This window comes from Anoplopoma fimbria, chromosome 19 (genome assembly GCF_027596085.1).
Source record: "Anoplopoma fimbria isolate UVic2021 breed Golden Eagle Sablefish chromosome 19, Afim_UVic_2022, whole genome shotgun sequence".
Lineage (NCBI taxonomy): Eukaryota > Metazoa > Chordata > Actinopteri > Perciformes > Anoplopomatidae > Anoplopoma > Anoplopoma fimbria.
The window spans coordinates 4,971,985-4,995,224 of NC_072467.1; the positions used below are offsets into that span (position 1 = coordinate 4,971,985).

The window sequence follows — 23,240 nt, forward strand, 5'->3', positions numbered from 1 at the left end:
CCACATGGTTGAGCACACACACACACACACACACACACACACACACACACACACACACACACAACACCAGAGCACACACACACACATACATACCCAAGTTGCCTGGGTGTGCAGCAGAGCCACAGCGTCTGTGTGCTCCACTAGATAGAGCACCTGACCTTATGTCTGTCTGCAAGAGAGAAGCTGATAAAGAACACTGAGGTAAAAGTGGCTGCTGCGCTCACATACACCACAACCTCACTGTGCGTCTGTTATATGTTAATGCCGACGTCTTCGTTGCAGGACCTGTCTCTGGGGTTAACCCCCGAGGTGCAGGAGTGAGCTCCTGGTCACAGTGGGCAGGGCTCAGCACAGAGGAGGCACCGGCGGTCCCACTACTCCTGAATGAACAACCGCTCCTCTAATACAGTTCTGACTGCTGGTGCCTGGTCAAAAGTTCAGCCTGTGCATATGTAAAAAGGTGGCCTGGTGCCCGAGGCAGGATCCTGGGTAAAATAATCATGCTAAAACGCTAAGAAGCATGGGACTAGGCGAGAGCGCTGATGAAACCGGCCCCTCGGGGAACTAAGATGTCTGATTGGACCAGCGGAGCCTCTTAGGCCTGTGCCCACAAAATCTCCCTCCCCTCTTTCTATCCATTATAGTGGGTGATGAGGTACTGGAGCCACTGCCCACACTGATCTCCATTCAGCTCAGCACTGTCTGTGCCTATAGTTAAGGTATAGATTAGATGAGTATAGGCTGAGCACAGCTGCTCAGAGCCGGAGGGTACACTGATCTTGAGGGAGCAATCAGTCAGTCAACAAAATGTCACAGGGTCAGCGTTACAGCGTGACAAGACGTTGACAACTTCACAAAGGTTACAGCCCAACTAATAACTGCAACAGTCACGGAAATTCATTCTGTGCTGTTTAAATGTGTGTTCAGCGTGAGTTTTGATTCAAAGTGAACTGTCTAATAACTTTTACAGCATATACAGTACGTTCAAAGTCAAAGGCCCAAAATCCTATCCTGAAATCCTATCATAAATCAAGCCAAATCTATGTCAATCAAATGTTGAGCGTTAAACAGAACTGTGATAACGGCTGTTTTATTGGCTTAGAACACACACACACATACTGTAAATCTGGGCAAAAACACATGCAGTACACACCCCTGCAGGACAGATCATTCAACGCTGATAATCACACCAAAGGACACAGGCGAAACTCCCACTCTAAACACGCTGAATTAAAGAAACAGGAGTTACAGGCCGGGTCGCTGGATCTCTGATAAGTAGATCAAGGCACGGGGAGGGGAACATGATGTTAGTGAGAGATAGTTTGGCTGATTAAAATGTCATGGCTCTTTATAGATGCCTTTCTCAACTCAGCAAAATAGAATCAGCTCTGTACATCAATAGCAGAGTGGGCTGTGCTCCCTGCTAATAGAGAAGTTTCTTTGCCTTTCTTTGCCTTAAGTAGAATCCACAACACAAAGGATGCAAAGTTGAGGAAGTCAAAATATATTTTGGTAAATTGCGAGGGAAATGCAATAGCAGAAAGATAAAAGTTAAGGATGATAAAATAAGATAGCGTGAAGCACATTTAATGTGGGAGGAATGCATGCATATGATTGGATGACCAAATGTGCAGCTTATGGCCTGACATGACATTCCCTTTACTACAACAATCAAATGAAAGATTTAGGACCGCATGTAGCTCCAGGTGTTTCAGTAGTCTCCATATTGTGTGTGTGTGTGTGTGTGTGTGTGTGTGTGTGTGTGTGTGTGTGTGTGTGTGTGTGTGTGTGTGTGTGTGTGTGTGTGTGTGTGTGTGTGTGTGTGTGTGTGTGTGTGTGTGTGTTTCTTCTTGTGTATGGCAACTGTAGATCACTCCACCTGTGCTCCTATAAATCAAACCTGTGTTTTAAATGAGAGGCTGGTTATTTGCGCAAGAACACACGGGGGCTTTGTGATTGTTTTTTGGAGTCGACATTCTGCTTATGTTTGCATCCCAGAACAATCTCCATGGATCCCGCAAGCGTACGCAAGCAATTAAAGCGATACCATCTTCATATCCCTGCAACCAATAACTGAAATAATATCACTGTTTTATTAAGCCCTTAATGTGGGGGCAGACGGAGTGAGGAGTGGGGTTTTAAAGAGGATACACGTTCAGGGGCCTTATCAACCCCAGATTTAAATAAGAGCAAATGCTTAGCTTAAGGGTGTGCCTCTGTATCTATGTGCGTCTGTGTGTGGCCTTTATCAGACATGAGTTTTAGCTAATCGCTGTGTCAGCACACCAGAATTTAATTACTAGCTCTACCTTTGTCCTTTAATATTTACTAACATCCACACTACGTTTAATTAACCACGTGTAGAAAAAGCCACAGCCCCATTCTGGAGGAGAAACCGCTCTGCTAATTGCATCCGTGTGCTCACATCCAAAACGTTACACACCCATCTTTAGACACACAAAGAACACACAAGTGTCATCCACTTTAAGGTACACTTTCAAATCTGATTAAAAAGTATGTTGAAGAAATTTTGGTCTGTCTAAAATTGACATAGTCCAGGTTCGAAGATTTAAACAAGACAGACAAGTGATGAAAAAGAGCTAAGACAAATGTAACAGAAGGTAAAGAAGGAGGAGGGAAAAAAGAGTTTTTTTGTGATAGAAATAGTCAATTGAGGAAATGTTCAGCTTGGCATTTTGCGAAAGGTGCTGAGGAGCAGCTCCTCTCATCTCTCATCCTATGTCAGAAGGAAGGGAGACAAATGACGGCCTGAGGCCTCGTGTCTGTCAAACATGATGGATCAGAATAACGCTTCACTAAAACTCCAACACGCTGCCTTTCAACACATCACACTTTCCCTTCAGTGCAAACACTAAATTGATAAAGTACGAGGAGTAGCTAATGGAAAGATTTAATAGTCAAACTAAGGCATATATTAGGAGGCCATGGAGCCTAAAGGGTAGAGAGCTGCTATCAATTGAAAAGTCTTACAGAGCAGAGGACACAATATAGACTAAGATAAATCATAGTGTTGGATTTTATCGTTCATATCCAAGGTGTGTGAGGATGTTAACCTCAGGCACCTAACATCACCTTATGAGCGCACACATGAGACACTAAGAACACTTTCATGTAGTCGTTTAGTGTACATCCACACCGCGATCACAAAAGCTGCTGCTCTGAGCTGCACTAAAGAGGTTATTCCCTTTAGAGGAAACTATAGCAGTGCGTTTTTATATGTTTTGATCTAATTGGATGCCATTGACAGCAATTGTTATTGTAGATGTAAAATACAAACATTTTATAACATTAAACTGTTTTATCAAATGAAAAAAGCTCCATCAGATTCACAACAAAATTTGGGGGAAAATTCAAGAAGTTTGATGTAAAAAAAAAAGGCTGTTCCTCCCAGTCACCACTATCTTTAGCTTTCTCCATCATTGTCCAGGTGAGCATTAAAGTACACCCACAATACCACTATAGAGTCCCCTTGCCCTGCCTGTGACCACAAGCCGAGACTACGAGAAAGCTGGATACTCCAAAGTGCACTATTAAGTGCAAAGGTATTTAAAACAGGGAGGCCTCCGGTCTCTGCAAAACACAGATTAATAGAGGCCACACTCCTTTCAGAGGAAAACTCCAAACTGGTGCAGCTCAGCATCCCCACACTTGACTAGCTCCTGTCTCTCTTTTACTCCTAAAAAGGAGAAGGTACTGCGCTGTGTGTAGAGGTGAGCCCAGCTACTCATTCATGATGTAGCTTTATGTCTTGCACCATCTTGGGACCCCTTTGCACCCCTTTACTGGGACCAGTTTGCCAAAGGGAGACCCTACCAGGAGCCGTTAGCTCCCAGGGTCATGTTAACTCCCACCACCATCACACTAGAGAGTCAATTCTCTGAGGGGATCTGGTTTTATTGTTCAAAATTAAACTTGTAAACAGATACACAAAAACACAGGTCCCTCTGGCGCAGCACCTGGCCTCCTCTATTTGTATCTTCCAAAAGCAGCCGGCGAAGACATTACGTCTATTCTGTAGCAGTTGAGTCAGCCTGCTAATGGGACTCAGAACTTAAGATAATGCATCTGAAAATATCTGGTAATACGTTCTCCTGATGGGGATGAGGTTGATGGTAAAACATATTTGACGGAGAGCTTATTATCCTAGTACTCTAGAGTACATGACTGCATAGGAGTAGAGACTTGAGTTTGTGCAGTGCATTTACTGTAACCTGATAGGCGCGGCACACAGGATCTGGAATATCGCCTACCCTTGTGAGAGGATAGAGGAACTGCCTCTCAGAGTTAAATAAACAGTGACAGGAGGAAGAGGAAAACAAACCACGGACTATCTCTCTATCTGTGAAACCCAGACTCTCTCCGTGAGCCCTCAGCACTCAGCAGATCAACCCCTCTCCATCCTTTTCCTCTCCTCTCTCCCAGGAACGTGCCAAGACAAATATATAGGCTGAGTAAAGGACAATTCAGAGCCAGAACAAGAAGATAGTAATACAGTGTGGTGAATTCACTGACTTGCTTTCCATGTGAAACATTATAACTACCTACAGAGCAACTCCACTTGAATAAAAAGTTACCAAATATAAATCAATCCATTCTGGTGGTTATAAACATCTGTAGGTATAAAAAAAAGTTCTTGGCGGACATTAGTCAGGTCGCTATAACATAAGGTTATATGACACTTCAAACTGGTTTTGTCCCTTACCATTGACTTGGTGAACGGTCTGGCCAGAGAGAAGAGGAAGGTCATCAGCCACCAGCTACGGTGAATGGAGGTGTACATCATGTTCCCAGGATGCACTGCGTTGGAAGTGACACCGTGAGGGGAGAGGCGGCGATGGAGCTCGTTGCTGAAGAGGATGTTGCAGAGTTTGGCTCGATTGTAAGCCAGCATCGACCAGTACTCCTTCTTTTGGGGGGACAGCAGGGCAAAGTCCACTTTGGCACATGAGTCTAACAGGTCCGTGAACCTGAAACATAGTCCAGATCAAGAGTAGTTAGAGTGTGTGTGTGTGTGTGTGTGTGTGTGTGTGTGTGTGTGTGTGTGTGTGTGTGTGTGTGTGTGTGTGTGTGTGTGTGTGTGTGTGTGTGTGTGTGTGTGTGTCTAGGCTTTCTACTGACAGATGTGTGGTGCAGGCTGCATACAAATCAAAGACGTGACATGATGTTCTTTAATTGCCTGCGACAGAGCTGTTAAACTCCAGATGTTTGACAAGGCCCCTTAAACATTACACCACTCGTTGTGTTATTATGCAGTCACGCAATAACATCACAATACACAGGCGCACAAACTGCACTCCCTGTGTGTTTGTGTATGTGTGGGAGAACGGGACATAGGCTCCAAACCGGTGGAACACATCCTACATATTAATCCAGTCATTAGAAAACAACCAATCAAAATGTCACCTGGTTTCCTTGTTGTGATTTTACAAGCTCGCTGCCTCTTGTTTACTGTCGCCTTCCGCAACATCCTTGCTTGGCTAAATTACAACATCTGCAGGCTTTTCATTTCATGTGCTGCAACTTCATAACTACTTTAGCAAGTAGAGGTTTATAAATCAATTGCTTGAGCACCAAATGCATATTTTTTCCTCCAAAATGTGTCTACATGTTATACTGAAGTTACACCTGGATGTGGTTTTACAGTAAATCTGCAATCAATGAATAACCTCGCCAGATGCTTCACACAAAAACTTGCATTGTAAAATAAAGACGTTTTGGTTAATATCTCGCATGGAGCCAGAGCTAAACCTTAGATTTCTCAGAGGTAATTTTTTTTGAAGAATACTATCTCCCCTTGTTTGACCAGATCCGATGCCGCACTAGGGCAAAGTAAACCTGTATTGGGCCAATTCCCCAGTAAGCCCCTGTGGTGGAAACTGATAAAGTGTCCAGCCATTCCCTGTGTGTCCATCTCTCCCAGCCCTGTCCCTTATAGGTCAATGCTTTACCGGCAGACAAGGGGCTTAGGGAATACAATATGCTGCCAGGTCAGGGGTCACACACTGCTTGTGAGGGGAGGCTAAGTGAATAAGCGGGAAATCTGCGGAAACTGAAAATAACACAAACAAAAAAGGGAGCAACTTCAATAGGTGTAATATAGGTCTGGAATGAGGTGGACAGAATGGGAGATGTAATATGAGATATTGTCTATTTCCCCTCCTTCTTCCCCTCCCTCTAGTCAGTGTGTGTAACTGACTCTCTCTAGTCCTGCCTAAGCCCTCTTTGAAAGGGTTAAAGCCACTGCTTCTTGTGGAGGAGAGAAGGAAAGGTGAGTGTATAGGTTGGGGAGGCAGAGAAGGAGAGAGAGAGGGAGCTGTAGGGCAAAGAGGAAAGAGAATTCCTGACCATTCTTGGCCCTTTCAATATGTTTAAATCGTATGTAGACTGTTTCAACGGCAGCCTGACAGTTTTCACACCACCAAAACTTGTGTGACCTCGCTGTTCTTACTGTGTAGGCAAGTCTTGCATCAATCAAATGCTGTCAATACTCCCTTCATGACATGCTTTCTCTCAATAAGCTTTTCCTACCCTCTCTTCCTCTCACTTTTCCTACAGCTTGTAGTAGCAGCGTGACCTCAAGTGAATCTGAGTGTCAAGCCATCCCCTCCGCTGCTCCTGTCCTCTCATGCATGGCAGTCTGTATAACATAACTCATACGATGGCCGCTGTAATAGTGCTGCTGTTTGATCTGCTAGAATAACTCTGCGTATGTTCTCCTTGTCTCAGGTCACTCTGCCGAGCTCCAATCAATCACTCTGCTTGGCCGTCTGACTGACTGAAGACTGGATCAATGCTGCACACACACACACACACTCTCACTGACTCTGAAGCACATGGCTCAGGGCTCAGGCTCACAGATCACTGCAAGACATCATGCCTGTCTACTGAATGACAGGAAAAACAGAAAGCCTATGGAGTGGAGTTAACAAAAAGATAGACTTGGAAAACAATAGATGGCAGAAGGGGGAAAAGAAGGGAGAAAGGAGCTGAGTCAGAGGGTCAGACAGAACGGAGCAGATACTTGATCAAAGTTAATTTTAGCTGATAAGTCCATCCATCATGTTGATGATACGTTTAATTCATAGTGACGGCATGTGGAGGGAAATGAGTTTTCAGTGAGTGAGGCTGTCATGTTTGACAATATGCATTAAGTCTGAGCTATCAGTTTGTAGTGAAAACTCGCCAATGTAGCAGCTGTAACTGAATGACTGGAGTTGAAAAGTTGTTGACTTAAATATGGTTTAACAGTGTTTTCGGGAATACAGGGGGGAGAAAAACGGTGTGGTGCTCACGTTAAACAACAAGCCTAACCTAGCAGAGGTGTGCATTTCCATTATGGCAACTTGTTATCACATCAGTGTTTTTCTGTCAGGTAAAGCAGTGCTAATATGAAAGTATATTTTCATGAAAACTGAAGATACCAGAAGAGTGTGGTACTGTATTCAATCTATAAAAAAAAGCAGCAGTTACTATGTAATTAGCAATAATCACAAACTACAGTTCTGAATCGAAAGCAGAGGAGTTTCATTGTTCACGACACCGTCAAGGATTGCTTAGTCCAGTTCATGTCTGTCTGTGGTTTCCAGTGAGAGCTTTACTTAATTGAAGGCAAATATAGGGAAATTGAAGACACCATTGGAAGTGGTGAAGGTTTAATACTTTATAATAAATATTTTAGCAAATGTTTTCCTTAACAAATGTTTTGTCCACCATGTATGATTATCAGTTAAATCATTATATCCTAAGAAAGACACCTAGGACTATCTATTCTGAGAAGGGTTAAAAATAAGATTAAACAAAATCGTTAAAGAGGTAATTTTAAGGAAAGTTCATACAATGTGATACAAGGATCAGGCAATTATAGCTTCAAAGTTGTCTGGCATTCTTGTATTTTTATACATGTTGCATAAGACCAGTTCTGCATGAGTTGGAGGTACCCTGTGGAGTCTTTTTTTCCTCTTGAAGCGCTATGGAGCAGTTTTTTTTTAATGGGGAACAGGTGTGTGTGTGTGTGTGTGTGTGTGTGTGTGTGTGTGTGTGTGTGTGTGTGTGTGTGTGTGTGTGTGTGTGTGTGTGTGTGTGTGTGTGTGTGTGTGTGTGTGTGTGTGTGTGTGTGTGTTTGTGTTTCCCCGCAATTCATTCTGCACCCTCCGCTGCAGGATTATGAGCGCTGCTGCTAAAACGACATTACGTGTTTTTTATATCTCAAGGATTCACTGAACATGAACATACATTTTATTTGTTTCCTAGATTACTCCACAAGGCGCCTTAAAGATTAGTAATTGTGCTAATGTATTGATTGGAATTTAATTTAATTTGCAAATCTTTATTAGGAATGAATTAGGATGATACGAATGATATCTTAAAAAATGCACAGGTAATGCTTATTATTTATTAAAATAGACAAATACTCTAACTCTCATTTTTAACAGTCTTCTCTTGAGAACATATTGATGCACTAATACATCGTCAACCTTTTTAACATGACAAGTTTACCATCTTTACCTGTGGGACTCAGAAGATACCACCACAACACGGGCGGGGGCTGAACGTTGCAGCACGTCCTGGAGGCACTGGACAAGCAGGAAGTGACCTAGATGGCAGATCTGGAAGGTGGACTCCAGGCCGTCCTCCGTCAAGGACCAGGGCTGAGTGCACACCGCTGCATTGCACACCAGGATGTGAATCGGCCTAAGGGGGGAGGAAGGCAGAAAATAAACATGTTTGACTTTTTATTGATTATAAGTGAAAACGAAGTAGACACAGCAGCATAAAAGGAGGATTTGTATATCATATTAGGCTGAAGAAGAGGTAAGGAGAGACAGGGAGAAGAAATAAAAAAAAAAGAAGAGAAAAAGAGAAGCGAAGGCAGAGAAAGGAAACAGGGTGTCTAATTCCACAGTGTGGTAGACTTCAGAGGTCTACAGAGACAGAGCATCAGTAATGCTGATATGATACAGAGGTTTCCAGTGCAACTCCCCACGGCTCGACAGGTACTGTAGATACTGAATACAGCTGGCTGGAATCCAAGAGCAACAACACATTGAAAAGCAATCTCAAACCGTTTCAACACACAAGGCTGGTGGAAGTAATGGGTGTTGATACAGGCTCTGTGTAACTACTCTGAGTAACCAAACCCACCAACACATCGACTCAGAGAGGCTGAGCAGAAGAGAGACAATCAAAGAAAATACACAAACACAAGTCATGATATAAAAAAATAAAAAAAACTGACTTAATTCAGGGGGCTAAATAAAAATTTAACACAGGCACGTGATGCATTTCCATTCTTGCAGACTTCGTGTGGGCGAGTGAGTAACACTCCCTGCTCGCGTGCCTGTGAATGGAGATTGCTGGATTGGTCAGGGCAGCGAGAGATCCTTGTCGGTGACAGCGTCGCTCCAGCGAGCTCGAAACCACAGTAACACAGCCGAACAATCCAAACACACCCCACCAATTTTTAATTTCTTCCATTAGAATTAATTATGAGGCCGAAGGCAATTTGTGTACCCTGTGTTTAAGACTGCCTACTGGATTAATTAAAAACTGGATGCTGGAAAATTAATGTGTGAATTGTTATGCCTCGCTATAATGAGCCATCCCATGCTATTACATAGGAGTGTACTGTACGATCACCTTCAGGCCTCCGAACACACAAGGTTCATTAAAGAGCACAAACCTAGTCACAAGTCAACTTGGAGAATGCCGACCACAGCATATTATCACCAGAGCACACATAAGCACGGAGATATTCAAATTTTTACCCATAATATAAAAAAAGTAATGACATCTAACTTAATGGCTTAGAGGAAAAAAAAAACAAATGTAAATAAATGACCTTTGTGACCTTCACTTAAACCTCATAAAACAGGAAAGAAGAGCAAAACACCACAGTTGCTGTGATGTAAAGTTCTGCTCTCAAACAAAAAAAACAACACATTTGTTTTTGGCCCAGTGATCCCCTGTCTAATAGAGTGTGAAGTACAGTAACATTGTGCTGTACAAAGCAAAACTCTTGGGTCTGATAGCAATCAACTGGCTGGAAGCTGCACAATAACACCACAGGTATGAACTCTTGACCTAACTTTTTAACCTTTCACTGTTTTTAAACTGATCATTTACACATTTTTATATCTACTGCAATTTTGGTGACCTTACACTACAAAAGAACCTCAGTGTGTCACTCAAAGTAAATCACACATTTGTGATCAAAAACTCCAATAACCAACTTTCTCCGGCCAGTAGAGCGATTTCCCCCACGCAGCTCAGATGGGCCTCTGGTGAGTCTGTTAGTAATGTAAAAGGCCTGTTAATTCAACTGCCCACCAGTTAGTCCCTCTCTCATAAGCGCAGGTCTAATGAATGTCTTTAATAGGCCTATTGCCGCGTACCACAGTCCCTCTTTCCACATTAGGACCTCAAACAACACTGTGTGCACTGTGCAATCTCAGCGCTGGTCAAACGAGGGTGTTAACTACCAAACAGGGAGACATCAGTTTATATATTTACTTTAAATAACCCCCCTGGGTATGACCCCTGACCTCCATTATAATGTGGGCCAGCATGAAGAGATTGCCTGTGTGAGCTGGGCTCAGACTACTGGTCATTAACACTGCACTTTATTGGCTACGGGAAAAGCGGAACTGGCAACAAACATATGGATATGTGTACACCACTCATCCTGATCCATATTCAAACTCACACACCAGAAGTGCATATCTAAAAGTGTGCAAAAACACACAACAATCTTTGTTTTGCTCACCATAATGCAAAGCATTGATGTATTTATACAGACCACCTATTACACATAATAAGCATGAAATTAGAACAGGATAAATGCACTTAAAAAAAATAAAAAATCACAGGTGAAAACAAATTGCATGTGTTAATTATGGGCCGTTCAGTAGAAATTGTATTAGGGGCATTCTGTCAACGCCGTCCTCCATCAATTACATCCCAATGAAATTGCACTGCATTCAACAATATCAATATCCAGGTAATTTCATTTCAAAGGACAGGCAATTAAAGCAGAATCGGGGTCAATGGAACACAAAGCAGCGTGAAAGCCACTGACTAAAGCACTTAAAAGCAAGGGAGTGAGAAACGAGAGAAGGAAAAGAAAAAGACTCTGATTACATTTCACCTGTCAATGACACGCTGCAGGAGCATTATTGTGCGTGCCTGTACGAGTGTGTTTGTCTCTATGTGTTTACAAAAATGTGTGTGTGTGTTTGCGTCTGCACACAGAATTGTCTGAGCGTGTGTCCGTGCATGTATGCACATGTACGTGCGTGTTGTGTGTGCGCGCTCCTGCGTGTGTTATGCCTGAAGACATACGTGCAGTAATAGAGTGGTGGTAGACTCAGACAGCTGCCCAGTGCCATTCACAGCTCAGAGCTCCCAGCCTCCACTCTGCTCTGTTCGCCTTCTGATGAGAATTAATGTACTCTGACGTCCCCTGGGACTCCCCCTCCCCCTCCCCCCAACAGCACAGCTAATGAAGAAATACAACCTTGCCAAAATACTGAGGTAGAGAGAGAGAGAGAGAGAGAGAAGAGAGACACACAGACAGAGAAAGACGGAGAGACGGCATGAGAGAGGGAGAAAGAGAGAGAGAGCCGGATGCAGACAAACAAATTGCAAAAAAAAAGGATGTGCAAAAAAACTAAACCAGGCAAAGGGTTCTAGGGACAGTAGGCTTAAAGGGAGGTTAAGATACTGCAGTGTGGAGGGAGGGATACATGAAAGAGGATGGGAGGGAACTATAGGACACGGGGTGAGGGAAGCCACCGCGAGGTTTGGCTGTGACCCAAGACACGTGTCCTGGATGGCCATACCCTGCCCCAGGGCTGCTACGGGCAATGACTGCCCTGCCTCTCCCCAAGGGGCTCCCCTGACACACCCCCACACACCACACACACACACACACACACACACACACACCTGCGGGTGGATGAGCAATATGGATGACAGAATACATGACCCCAAAATAGCAACTGAGCGACCGACCACGAGACGCAAGACACATGCGGTAAAAGCTGACCACCACAAAATAAGTGCCATAAAGTCTGGTAGTCTGTTTCCACCAATGTCAAGCAAATCGACACAAATACACCCACGGACTCCTGGGACCATGTCCATATGGTGTCCATCAGTTAGAGTTTGGTCGTCCTTAAAGTATAGTGTATGTGGGAAGTAGTGGTGACGAATGCATTGGGCCTGAATGACAGACTCCGTTTAGTCCTCATGCTTTTCTACTTATTTGTTTCTTTATTCCAGTGTTTCCTTTTATTTCTCTCTTCCTGAGTAAGTATAATGAAAAAACAGCTTGAACGTTGAAATGGAACTGAAGGCTACTTAAAGTTTGAATAGCTGAGAGACAGTGTCATGATTTGTTGGTTGGGCCTGCTGCCATTTATTTGATTAAAGACCAGCTGTCTCTTCACAAGGGAGACTTCCCTCTCTTGCGATTGGTCTATTAGATCCAAAAGGTTATTTTCAACGTGTGAGCTTCTACTTAAAACAGCTTCCTACCTTTCAGTCCGAACAACATTGCATAGAGCAGTTTTCAATCATTAGGGCATTTGCACAAGTCATAGCGGTGCTCACTGCGCTGGTTTTCTGCAACTGATATTTATTATAAGAATAAGGTCTACTCTCTTATCTTATCAAAACATATTAAGAGAAAGATCCAGCTTAGAAGTGTAATAGTTTGGTTTATACTCACAGTTTCTTGGCCTTGTATGACTCAGTAAACTCCCTGACACTGCGGAGAGAGGCCAGGTCGCACATCATGGCTTCTACCCTTGCTTTGTGCTGTAAAGACAGGAAACACAAAAGCACAATTGTTATAACCCACAGCAACAGAAAAGCAACATGGTCAGCCCCTTTCAAATTTCTTTTTTACAAACTGCCACTTTTATCATCACTGTCAACACATTCAACCAAAAAAAAGATCCATGAATCTCCCCTATTTGTGAAAGGTAAACACATCTGTCGTCCTGGAAGAAGAATTGATCCTCTGTTCCTCTTCTTCAAGTTTCTACCTTTTTACATACTTTAAGGTTTTTTGGGGGGGAGATTTTCTTGAACAAAATCAAAGGGATGCGGATAAATTATTTTGTGCACTGCACAGACTGCAGAGACATTTAAAGCAAAATTTGCTAATTTGTGAATTTATGATTTAGTGCTATAGAAATAAAATTATTGATACCGTAACATTCATTCCAACTGGTAAAAAATATGTGAAAAGTGCTGACACGTAGACACAATCCTGTCTAAAGACTATAGCTTGTGACTGCGTGTTTTCAGCACAATGTGTGTGTGTGTGTGTGTGTGTGTGTGTGTGTGTGTGTGTGTGTGTGTGTGTGTGTGTGTGTGTGTGTGTGTGTGTGTGTGTGTGTGTGTGTGTGTGTGTGTCTCATCTTACACCATATGTTAGGAGACAGGGTGAGGATAGGAGAGGAGAGAGAAAGATAAATGACTTAAGAAGTGAATGCATAGCTGCATTTACACACTGAGGAAGACGGGCTAAATATTCATCATCCTCTCCATCACACTGTAGCGTTCTGCTGCGGGGCAAAGGCCTCAGCAGAGACGCATGCAGGCCTGAAGGAGCATATCTCTTTAATAACAGTGTCGTTCATGTTTATTTTTAGGACATGATAAAGCATGTCAACTTAGACCCTATTCCCCCTCCGTGCACTTCTCTACATCTTTATCAGCAGATGCCCCCTCAACGCACAACCAAGGTTCAATCTCCCTAAAACACATGAGCTCACGCGGGACCGCGGTGTACGAGAGCGTGCAGCGTGAACCAAGGTGGAGAGTGTTCTGCTCAGACTAACGCTCCATTAGACTCATTCCTCATGCTGGAAAAGTAAAGGGAGTGAGAGATTGCTCCCAGGACTCCCAGCTGGGCTCTGGGTTCAGCAGCACCAGGTACTCCTGATGCTACCTCTCCCCTTCGTCCTGCCCGCCGTCCCCGAGGAACGCTGTCAGCTCACATTACAGCCCGGAACAGCGTTCAGCGTTCCGCTCCCCATCCGCCACCGACGCCGCAACTGCTGCTGCTGCTGCTGCTGCTCCTCTGTCAGCCTTTTCCCCTGATCTGATCTCCAGTCTGTGGGCGTCATATGGGAATGTCTCTCCTCTGCGCGTCTGTCTCCGCAGAGCCAAGTGTACATGACACTCACAGCAAGGACGCTCCATGGAGCAGTGAGCACAAAGAAAACAAGAAAGGGTTAAGAGCGCCTTCTGATGGAAATGTGATTCTTCAGGCATTTTACAGACACCTTAACTGCCCCCGGGCGTATTTATGCATGCATACACAGGCACACACAGGCACACACACACAGGCACACACACACACACACACACACACACACACACACACACACACACACACACACACACACACACACACACACACACACACACACACACACACACACACACACACACACAACAATTCAGTGTTGTGACTCAAGGGTAAAACCACGCTATCACACCATTATCTATGCCTGAATTATTCTCTTGATGCTACTCTATACCATTATATGGATGCTATTACAAAGCGTTAAAGGGCTGATTATATCTATTATAGATATGATTATAGGGTACCTGCTTATATGATCTGCACACAGCAGTAATCACAGGTGAGAGGAGACAACTCTCCTGGCCCCTTTTTACACAGCACACATACACGGAAATGGAAGTAAAGTGGAAAAGGGTTAGCTGTGAAAGAAACGTTCTGTCACAGAGTATTCAAACAAGTCTAAGAGGAAAATGTGTGATGTAATGAAAAAACTTTATGGTATAAATGTGAGGGAAAAGTTGATCTTATGAAACGGAGAATTGAATTTGAGAGCAAGAAAATTGAGACAGTACTTCCAAACAAGGTCAGAGAAGGCAGCAGTGTGATAATTAACAGGTCAGTATAAGGCCTCCTCAACAGGGTAGCCCTCCATGAGTGTATGACCAGCAGAGAAGATGAGAGCAGGTGTCAGCTTGACGAACACATATCCCCTTCTGAAGAGACAGGGGGGGGAAAAGGGAAGGAGAGATGGAGTAATGGGAGACCGGAGGGAGGATAGAGGGGGGTTGAAGGGGGGCCACTGGAGCAAATCCAGCAGGGAGAAGGTGAGCAGCCTGCCTGCCCATCTACCCTCCCCCTGCAGATTGAAGTCTTGCGAAGAAAATAAAGTTTATTGCCTGGAAAGAGGGGGGAAAAGCATGTAAAAAGCATTAAAGCGATGGAGGTGAACAATTAGACAGATGGCCAGGTTTTGGAAGGAGAAGAGGAAAAAAAAAAGGGTAGAAAAAGAAGGGAAGAACGCACGGACGCAATCGTTCAGGGTTTTTATGAGGACCCTGACAACTCCTGGTCTCTTCAAGGGCGAAGGAAAAGTGAGAGGCAGCGAAGCCTCTCTGGTTAACTCCGGAGTAATCGCTGAGTGTGCAACACCACAGAGCTCGGCTTGGGGTGACAGAGCTTACCGCCCCCAGCTACACACAACCTATCGCTCCATCTAAGTGCAAAAGGCTAATTATGAATGAAACACGCGTCACGTGTAAATAACTTTACGGCTTGAAAATTTGAAAACTGCGGCGGCTGCGTGTCCATCTACGCGACCGCACATCCGCAACAGAAAGCAGCAAGGTCACCACGATGAAAACATGAGCATCAGATCCCTCAGCCCTCCACTCTCAGCTGTCTGCGAGATGACAATGACCTCTGCGACTTTCACCGGGAGGAGGTGAAGAAGGAAGGAGGGAGCTAAGAGCGAGGATGGAGAGCAAAAGTGCTGCCTAAGTGGCGGAAGTTGGCCTCTGCGGAGGCTCTCCTCGTCTCTCCTGGTGTTTTCCACGTGAGTTGGGGGATGACATGTGGTCACTGCTGTGGGGACGGAGTAGGGGGGTGGAGGGGGGGGGCCCTAATACAATTATAACTGGGGCCATCCAATCCAATAAAATGAAGAGGTATTAGAGCAGGGGAGCCCCATCCTGTTCAATAAGACACTGGACCACTCTACTAACTCTTAAAACACACACATGTAGCCATACTCGCATGCGCACACACAGGTACACACACTTCGCTGACCCCTTTAATAGCATAGCAGCCACCCCTAATGGACGCAAGCAAGTGGAACCGCCAAATAATACACTGTCTTAATGCACTAGGCTCAATCTCATCCCCCTCTCCCCTTATCCCTCTCAGCCTTCCCTCTCACACTCTAACCCCCGTTTCCATCTTCTCTCAACTCGTTCTGCCCCCTCGCCACCTCAGCTCCCCTTATAGATCACCAATGCAGGGACAACACTTAAGAAATCAAAAGTACCCCCATATATACAAAACACTTACCCTGCAGCCCCACCCCGGTTAACACCTCGGGCATGGATAACGTAGGTAGGAGAGTCAGTAGGCAAGACAGAAAAGTGTACTACTTCGATAGGTTGACGTGGTTTCAATTGCTCCCTTTGAATAGCCGATATCAATATAAAAGGGACAGCAATGTAACATGACTGCGTTTTAAGCGGCAGGTGCGGAGGTAAGGTGTTGTAATGGTGGTGAAAGTGAATGAGCAGGGAAGACACCGTGTGAAAAGGGCACCTTATAAAAGCAATTAGAGAAATGACTTTGAGCCCCTCTTCTTGCTCTGTAGATTAGAACAGGCCTCGGAGGGAGGACCACGGAAGAACTCAGATCTCTATGACCTTGTCCGCAACACGCCACGCTAAATTGGTCATCAGCTTTTAAGACTGTATTTTATCATAGATATATATTTTTAGCGGAAAGTAAAAAGAGAAAAGGACTGAGGAGGGGGGGGGGGGGGGACTGTGGAATGTGCTGGTCGTATATCATCCTGTCACAATTATGACGTTTGTTCATAAATACCAACCAATCTCCTCTCCACCTGGCTAAGTCACATGCGCTTGTGCTTATGCACGCACCGTACACAAACAAAGACATATGGACACACACCACGTGCGGTGGAACGCACATGCACACTGCAAATAAAAAAAAAAAAAAAAAACAGACACATCTGGCTGGGTGCCCTACCGCGGGTCTGAGGATTGACCTCCACACACAGACAAAGAGACTGATACACATTCAGGAAACATGCATTGAAGCACCTAACACACAAATGAATGCACCCGTTCTACACATTACAAACACAAACACACACAAACAAACAAATGCACGCCCATAGACACCCACTTACTCACTGACACGCACACACACTGCAATTAATAGGGAGGCAGGTCTCTGGTGAGAGAGAGAAAGTGCCTGTTCAGCACATACAGTACAAGCAGAATATGCAATTTCCTCCAGTTAAGTCTGTATTAAATTGATTTCTTCTTTCACTGACACGGACCGGGTTTTTCCCCCCTAATGAAAGCTGGATAATCTACAGGTTTTCCCTTTCCTGAAATCAAGTTACAAATCAAGCAATTGCAGGGGCAGATATGGGAAAGGTGAAGGAAGGACATGGGATGATTTTCCAGATGAGAAACATGGAGAATGAGGCACATACGTGCTGCTACTCTTAACGCAGACATCAGGGGCAGCTCGCTCTCACACACACTCTCTCACACACACACTCTCTCACACACACTCTCTCACACACACTCTCACACACACACACACACACACACACACACACACGTAAAGGCCAGGCCACGGTTAAGTACATGCCGACATTTGCCTTCAGTGACGTACTAAGGCTTCAGCAGGCCATGTTAGTAAACACTGCATTAATGACTGTAATTAATGAAACACATTAATTAGTAAGCACTTCAATTAGTTAATCCCTCACTCAGACCTGACAAGGAGTCATGTGGAGACTGCAGAGAAACACTGAGCATGCTGAGAAAAACACAAAGGAGGAGGGAGGACGGTAGGTAACCATATATATATATATATATATATATATATATATATATATATATATATATATATATATATATTTCCTTCAGCTGATGAAAATTGCAATACCACAATATATAAATACTCCATTCCTATTCTTCTATAAAAAAATTTACTTATTCAAATATATTGGGGAGTATCAGCAATATGTACTTTAAATAAACCAAGAGTACTCATTGTGCAGACAAAATGGCAGTGTTACATTTTATATTATATAAATATTAATAACAATTTTTGAACATGCGAGCAGAATCTTAATGTTGCAGCTTGAGATGATGCAATTTTGACATTATATACTGCTGTGTGTTATTTTATAGTATAGTGATGTATTATATTTTATATGCTCATTAAAAAATTTCAAAATCTTAATCTGCAATGAAACTTTTAACTTTGATTGTCAAATAAATGTAGTGAAATTTAAAGTACAATATTTCCCTGTAGTGTGGTGGAATAGACGTATATGCATCAAATGGAAATACTTAAATAAAAATAAGTAGAGTAATTGAGTAAATTAGGCTACTTTCCACCACTACATGTAGTATGTATCAGTGTAAATTGGAAAAATCAGGCAAAAATATAATCTAATTAATTTAATATAATCTAATTTAATATAAACAGGACACAATGTACACAAATATAATGTAATAAATGATGATAGTAATAATTATTTGCATTTTAATTTAATTATTGTTTGTGCAAATACATAAAACTGCCTGAATAAGGTTGTTGCCAAAAAAGAAAAAGTAAAGGAGAACATTTTAAAGCGAAGGGATGCATTAGTGTGTCTGTGAGTTAAAGGTCCAAGAAGACTTTATGTTGTAGCTTGAGGTATAATCACGCCTGTTCTTGACTTACTTTGGAGAATTTTCTTTACCTTCAAGAAGAAAGACAGACAGGTCAAAGAGAGAGAAAAATACAGAAAAAGAGATAGAAAGAGCGTGCGAGAGCCCGAGACAGTGAGAGAGAGAGACAGAGATGGGAAATGAAAAGGACAGGGCGGTCATCATAATTGCAGAGTTTGCTTTTCGGATGCAGACAGACCAGGGCCATGGGGCCTGAGGCAGATATCAGATTCCACACAAACACACACATTCACACACACACACACACACACACACACACACACACACACACACACACACACACACATACAAACTTACACATGCACCCATATATACCAACACACACACACAGAAAACATTCTGTGTAAGTGTTTTGTCATTACGGCAAAGGACAGCTGATGTCATTTGAAAAGTGTTTTGTGTGCATTTGTGTTCTATAACAGTGAAGGTGTGACTGGAGATGGTGACATCCAGCTTTCAATCCTAACAATGTTATTTTATAAACCTGCTCTCTGTCTTTCTGTTTCTATCAGTGTGTGTGTGTGTGTGTGTGTGTGTGTGTGTGTGTGTGTGTGTGTGTGTGTGTGTGTGTGTGTGTGTGTGTGTGTGTGTGTGTGTGTGTGTGTGTGTGTGTGTGTGTGTGTGCACGTCTTCATTTCTGCCTCTGCTTCACTTCTCCCCTCCTTCGTCCAGCGCAGAGTATGATCAGATTTACATTAAAAAGTGATGGAGATTTAAATAATGTGTCTATGTTCTCAGAAAGACATTAAGAGATTTTCATCTTCCTCTCTTCTTCCTCTCTGTCTCTTCCTCTCCATTTCCTCACCCTCTCCTGCTCCTATCTCCCTCCCTCATCTCGCCCTCTCCATCTCCGCCAGATTCGCAGACAGTGCACATTTTCCTGCGTGTCTTCAGTGTAACCGATACCCCTAACAACCAGGATTTTAATGCAATCCATATTGCTCCCTAATATTTCAGATCTTAGAATAAGCACTGGCAATTACATATTTACACCCAACTTATTTTGCAACTCTGCACAGGGACTTTAGAGTCTGGCTGAACGGCACGCACGGACTTAGATGCTGATTATGTTGTGGTAAGATAACAATATAGTCTGGGTAAAACTCCTGGACCCCGTGCACTTCTACTGTACATACAACTTTCTATTTGGCGTGTCAGCAATAAAGCTCAACTCTCGCAAGTACAAAATAATGTGTTCTTTTCAAGTGTGTCGGTAATGTGATTGCTTTATCTAAACCTGCTAGTTTTTCACTGTTTAATTTCTCCTGAAACACTTTGCATCATCTCTGTATCCGGAGGGCTGGTAAAGCAGCAGACACACTTGCAGGAATGCATTTACACATATGTACACTGTTGTTAGGGAACACGCATCGCTGCAGAGATGATAAATTAAGCCCCTTTGATTTGGTTACCAAAGCTCTTTTTGTATCAGCTTCATAAAAACATAAGCATCACATAATTGAATAAGAAAAGAATCTGGCAATTAAGAAACATGGAGGCCTTTGATGTGAGTAAGTGTATAATAGGCCTTTTGATGAGGGAGTGTTTTACACTCCGCAGGGTCTGGTATGCACTTTGATTAAAAGCTCTTTTGTTTGGCAATATTCTAAACTGCTTACCATTTTCCACTGTCACAATAGTTTAGCCTGGAAATACAAGAGATTGTGCATTTTCTTTTCTCCTCTCTGGGATAAAGTCTCTTTCTTGCTCTGGTATAGAGTCACACAGTGAGCATTACAAGAGGAAGAAACGAACAAATGGAGCGACCTAAGATAAAATGTTTTAGAAGGGGAATCAGATATAAAACAATGAAAATAATCCTTATTATTATATGGTCATTTTCATAAACACATTCATTAGTTGTTAAGTCATCATTTACATGATCTATCCTGTCTGTTGATAAGGTCATATGGTTTTGCATTCTGTTCCAGTGTTACCCAGATTTGAATAATAGGATTCTCATCATGCATCTTTAGCCCCTTGTCGCCTGATAATAGCCTGAAAGACGCTCGTTGAACAATGTAATAAATGCATCATGTGACCTCCGCATAGGTCGGGGGTCAGGGAGCCACGGATTGTCAACGGAGCGCTGGCCTGACAGAGGATAAATGACGCCTTGTAAACAAATTGAATTATTGCTTTAATTCATGCAGTCTGATTAAATTTGCAGAGAGAAGAGTCCTTCACAAGGGAACAGAGGAGCGGAGGAATGACGGCGAGGATGAAGAGAAGAAGAAGAGGAGGAGAGGCAGTGGACGACGGGGCGTAGACACACACACCTTCTCCCTCCATCAGTCCGTCCCACTACGTCTTTGGCTCAAAGGGAGGAGAGTAACTACATTAACAATCCCGATCATCTCACAAGACTGCGAGCTGCTTTCCATAGACTTTTTGTCTCTCAGCTAAATGTAATCAGGTTGTGTTATACTGAGTTGGGCCAGGCCCTGACACCAACTGAGTGACAATGAGCAGCAGACAGATCTGAATTTTATAAAACTTCAGTTTTAGATAGTGTTTAGATAGTGGATAATGAAAAGAAATCGTATATCAGGGTAAAAACAGACTGAGTTTAATTAGGCAGCAGCTGGGGATTGAGGATAGTTAAATGTGAAGAAATCTTTTGAAGAAATTTGTGTAAGCTTATTGAAAAGGGCAAATGGGAAAGCCCATCTCCTATGGTACACCCCATGAACTTAAAAAACCCAGAATGAAACATCAGTATTAAGTTTGGTCTATCACCCAAAGCTGCATTAGGTCTCTCCTCAGTTTGCTCCTTAATTCCATCCGAGTAATCCCACATTATTGCCCTCTAACAGTACCCTAAACGGAGAATAAAAAGTTTGCTCCCCTCTAGCAGTGTATTACCAGGAAACAACAGGCCCTCTCCTCATTAAGTTATAGATATAAATGCTCCAAAGCATGAAATTACCCCCGAGCCTCCCTCTCCAAATAACCTGGTTTGCAAACAAATGATCCGAGCACAAGCAGTAAAAGGCAGATTATTAAAATAATAGGAGGGATTTAAATTTGCATCCACAGAACAATTCAGCAAAGGACTGTGCAATTACTCCTCCCCCTCCTCTTCCCTTGTTCATTCCACCTTTCCACTGGCAAGCAGAGTCCCTCGCACTTTATTGTGTCCATCTGTTCTTTATAAGAAACAGAAGCAGAGTTTGGTATCTTCAGTATCTGAATGATGGTGTGGAGTTTTAGCTTATTTTGTGTGTGTGTGTGTGTGTGTGTGTGTGTGTGTGTGTGTGTGTGTGTGTGTGTGTGTGTGTGTGTGTGTGTGTGTGTGTGTGTGTGTGTGTGTGTGTGTGTGTGTGTGTGGTCATCCAGAGGAGTGTGTGCACTTATCTGACAGTATCTAGTTATACCATCGTCAAAAACATGAGTCAATTTACATGCCCACACTTTCTTTTCTCCTCGGCCCTCACCCTTATTTCTCTGTCTCACACTATGATAAATATCTAACTTTATCTTGAGACAATAATAGTCCCTCCTCCTATGCTGGAGTAAATGGGGACAGATGAGAGAGTGAGGAGAGCAGGAACAGACGAGGCAAAGGGTGCCCAGGTCCGCATTACCTCTGAGTTATGGCCTCCATTTGCATCTCAATCAGCCTCTTTGTAGAGCCCACCACCTTGGTAACACCCCCATCACACCGCAGCCACCCCGGGTTATCAGGGAGATTTAGTGGGACCCGCAGCCTACCGTTGGCACCCCCTGGCTGGGGCTCGCAGCTCATTCCCAGCCCCTGGTCTCGCTAAGGGCCCTCTGGGCCACATCCAAACACAGGAGAATGGCAGCACTTAACAAGACTGAGGAAGACCGAAATAGACGAGCAGCAGGAACACGCCATAAAAACAGAGGGAAAACAAAGCACCCGCGTGATTGTAAGAGATGTTCAGGCATAGATGTCTGCATAGTGTTCTGTATTGCTGCCTCATTATAGCAGGAGGGGAAAAAAAGAAAACAAACTTGAACTTGTGACCTTAAGTGAGAACATTTTATCTCAGAGTTGATGAAGGCGATGACACCATCCCACTGCTCCCCTGCAGCAAACACGGGCTCGCCCTTACATGTAATGGGAGTATGTGCACCCACACCACACACACACACACACACACACACACACACATACACACATACACACACACACACACACACACACACACACACACACACATACACACACGCACACACACACACAGCTATATGGTGTGATTTGCAGATAGTGAATGCTCCACTTGAGAGTTGCCTCTCTAGTTAGCGCTGTCTCATGGCTGAACCCTGCTAAGGTATTATTACTTATACTCAGCCCTATTGATATTGTGACTCCAGCATCTGTTCACCTCCTTGTTACTGCCTGGACCACAGCGTCCTATCTGCCTGCGTGCATGCCATGTGTGTGTGTGAGTTAGTGT

The 23,240-nt window shown here is 43.5% G+C and overlaps 1 protein-coding gene across 1 annotated transcript in view; it reads right to left on the reverse strand.

The window, feature by feature from the left end:
- wwox (WW domain containing oxidoreductase) overlaps nucleotides 1-23,240 on the reverse strand; it is a 126,430-nt gene that overhangs the window by 79,224 nt on the left and 23,966 nt on the right. Inside the window, exons 6-8 of the mRNA XM_054619803.1 lie at nucleotides 12,749-12,837; nucleotides 8,527-8,712; nucleotides 4,724-4,988 (exon numbers count right to left, since the gene is read on the reverse strand). Coding sequence (XP_054475778.1) covers nucleotides 4,724-4,988; nucleotides 8,527-8,712; nucleotides 12,749-12,837 — 540 coding nt within the window. The remainder of the gene's footprint in view (nucleotides 1-4,723; nucleotides 4,989-8,526; nucleotides 8,713-12,748; nucleotides 12,838-23,240) is intronic.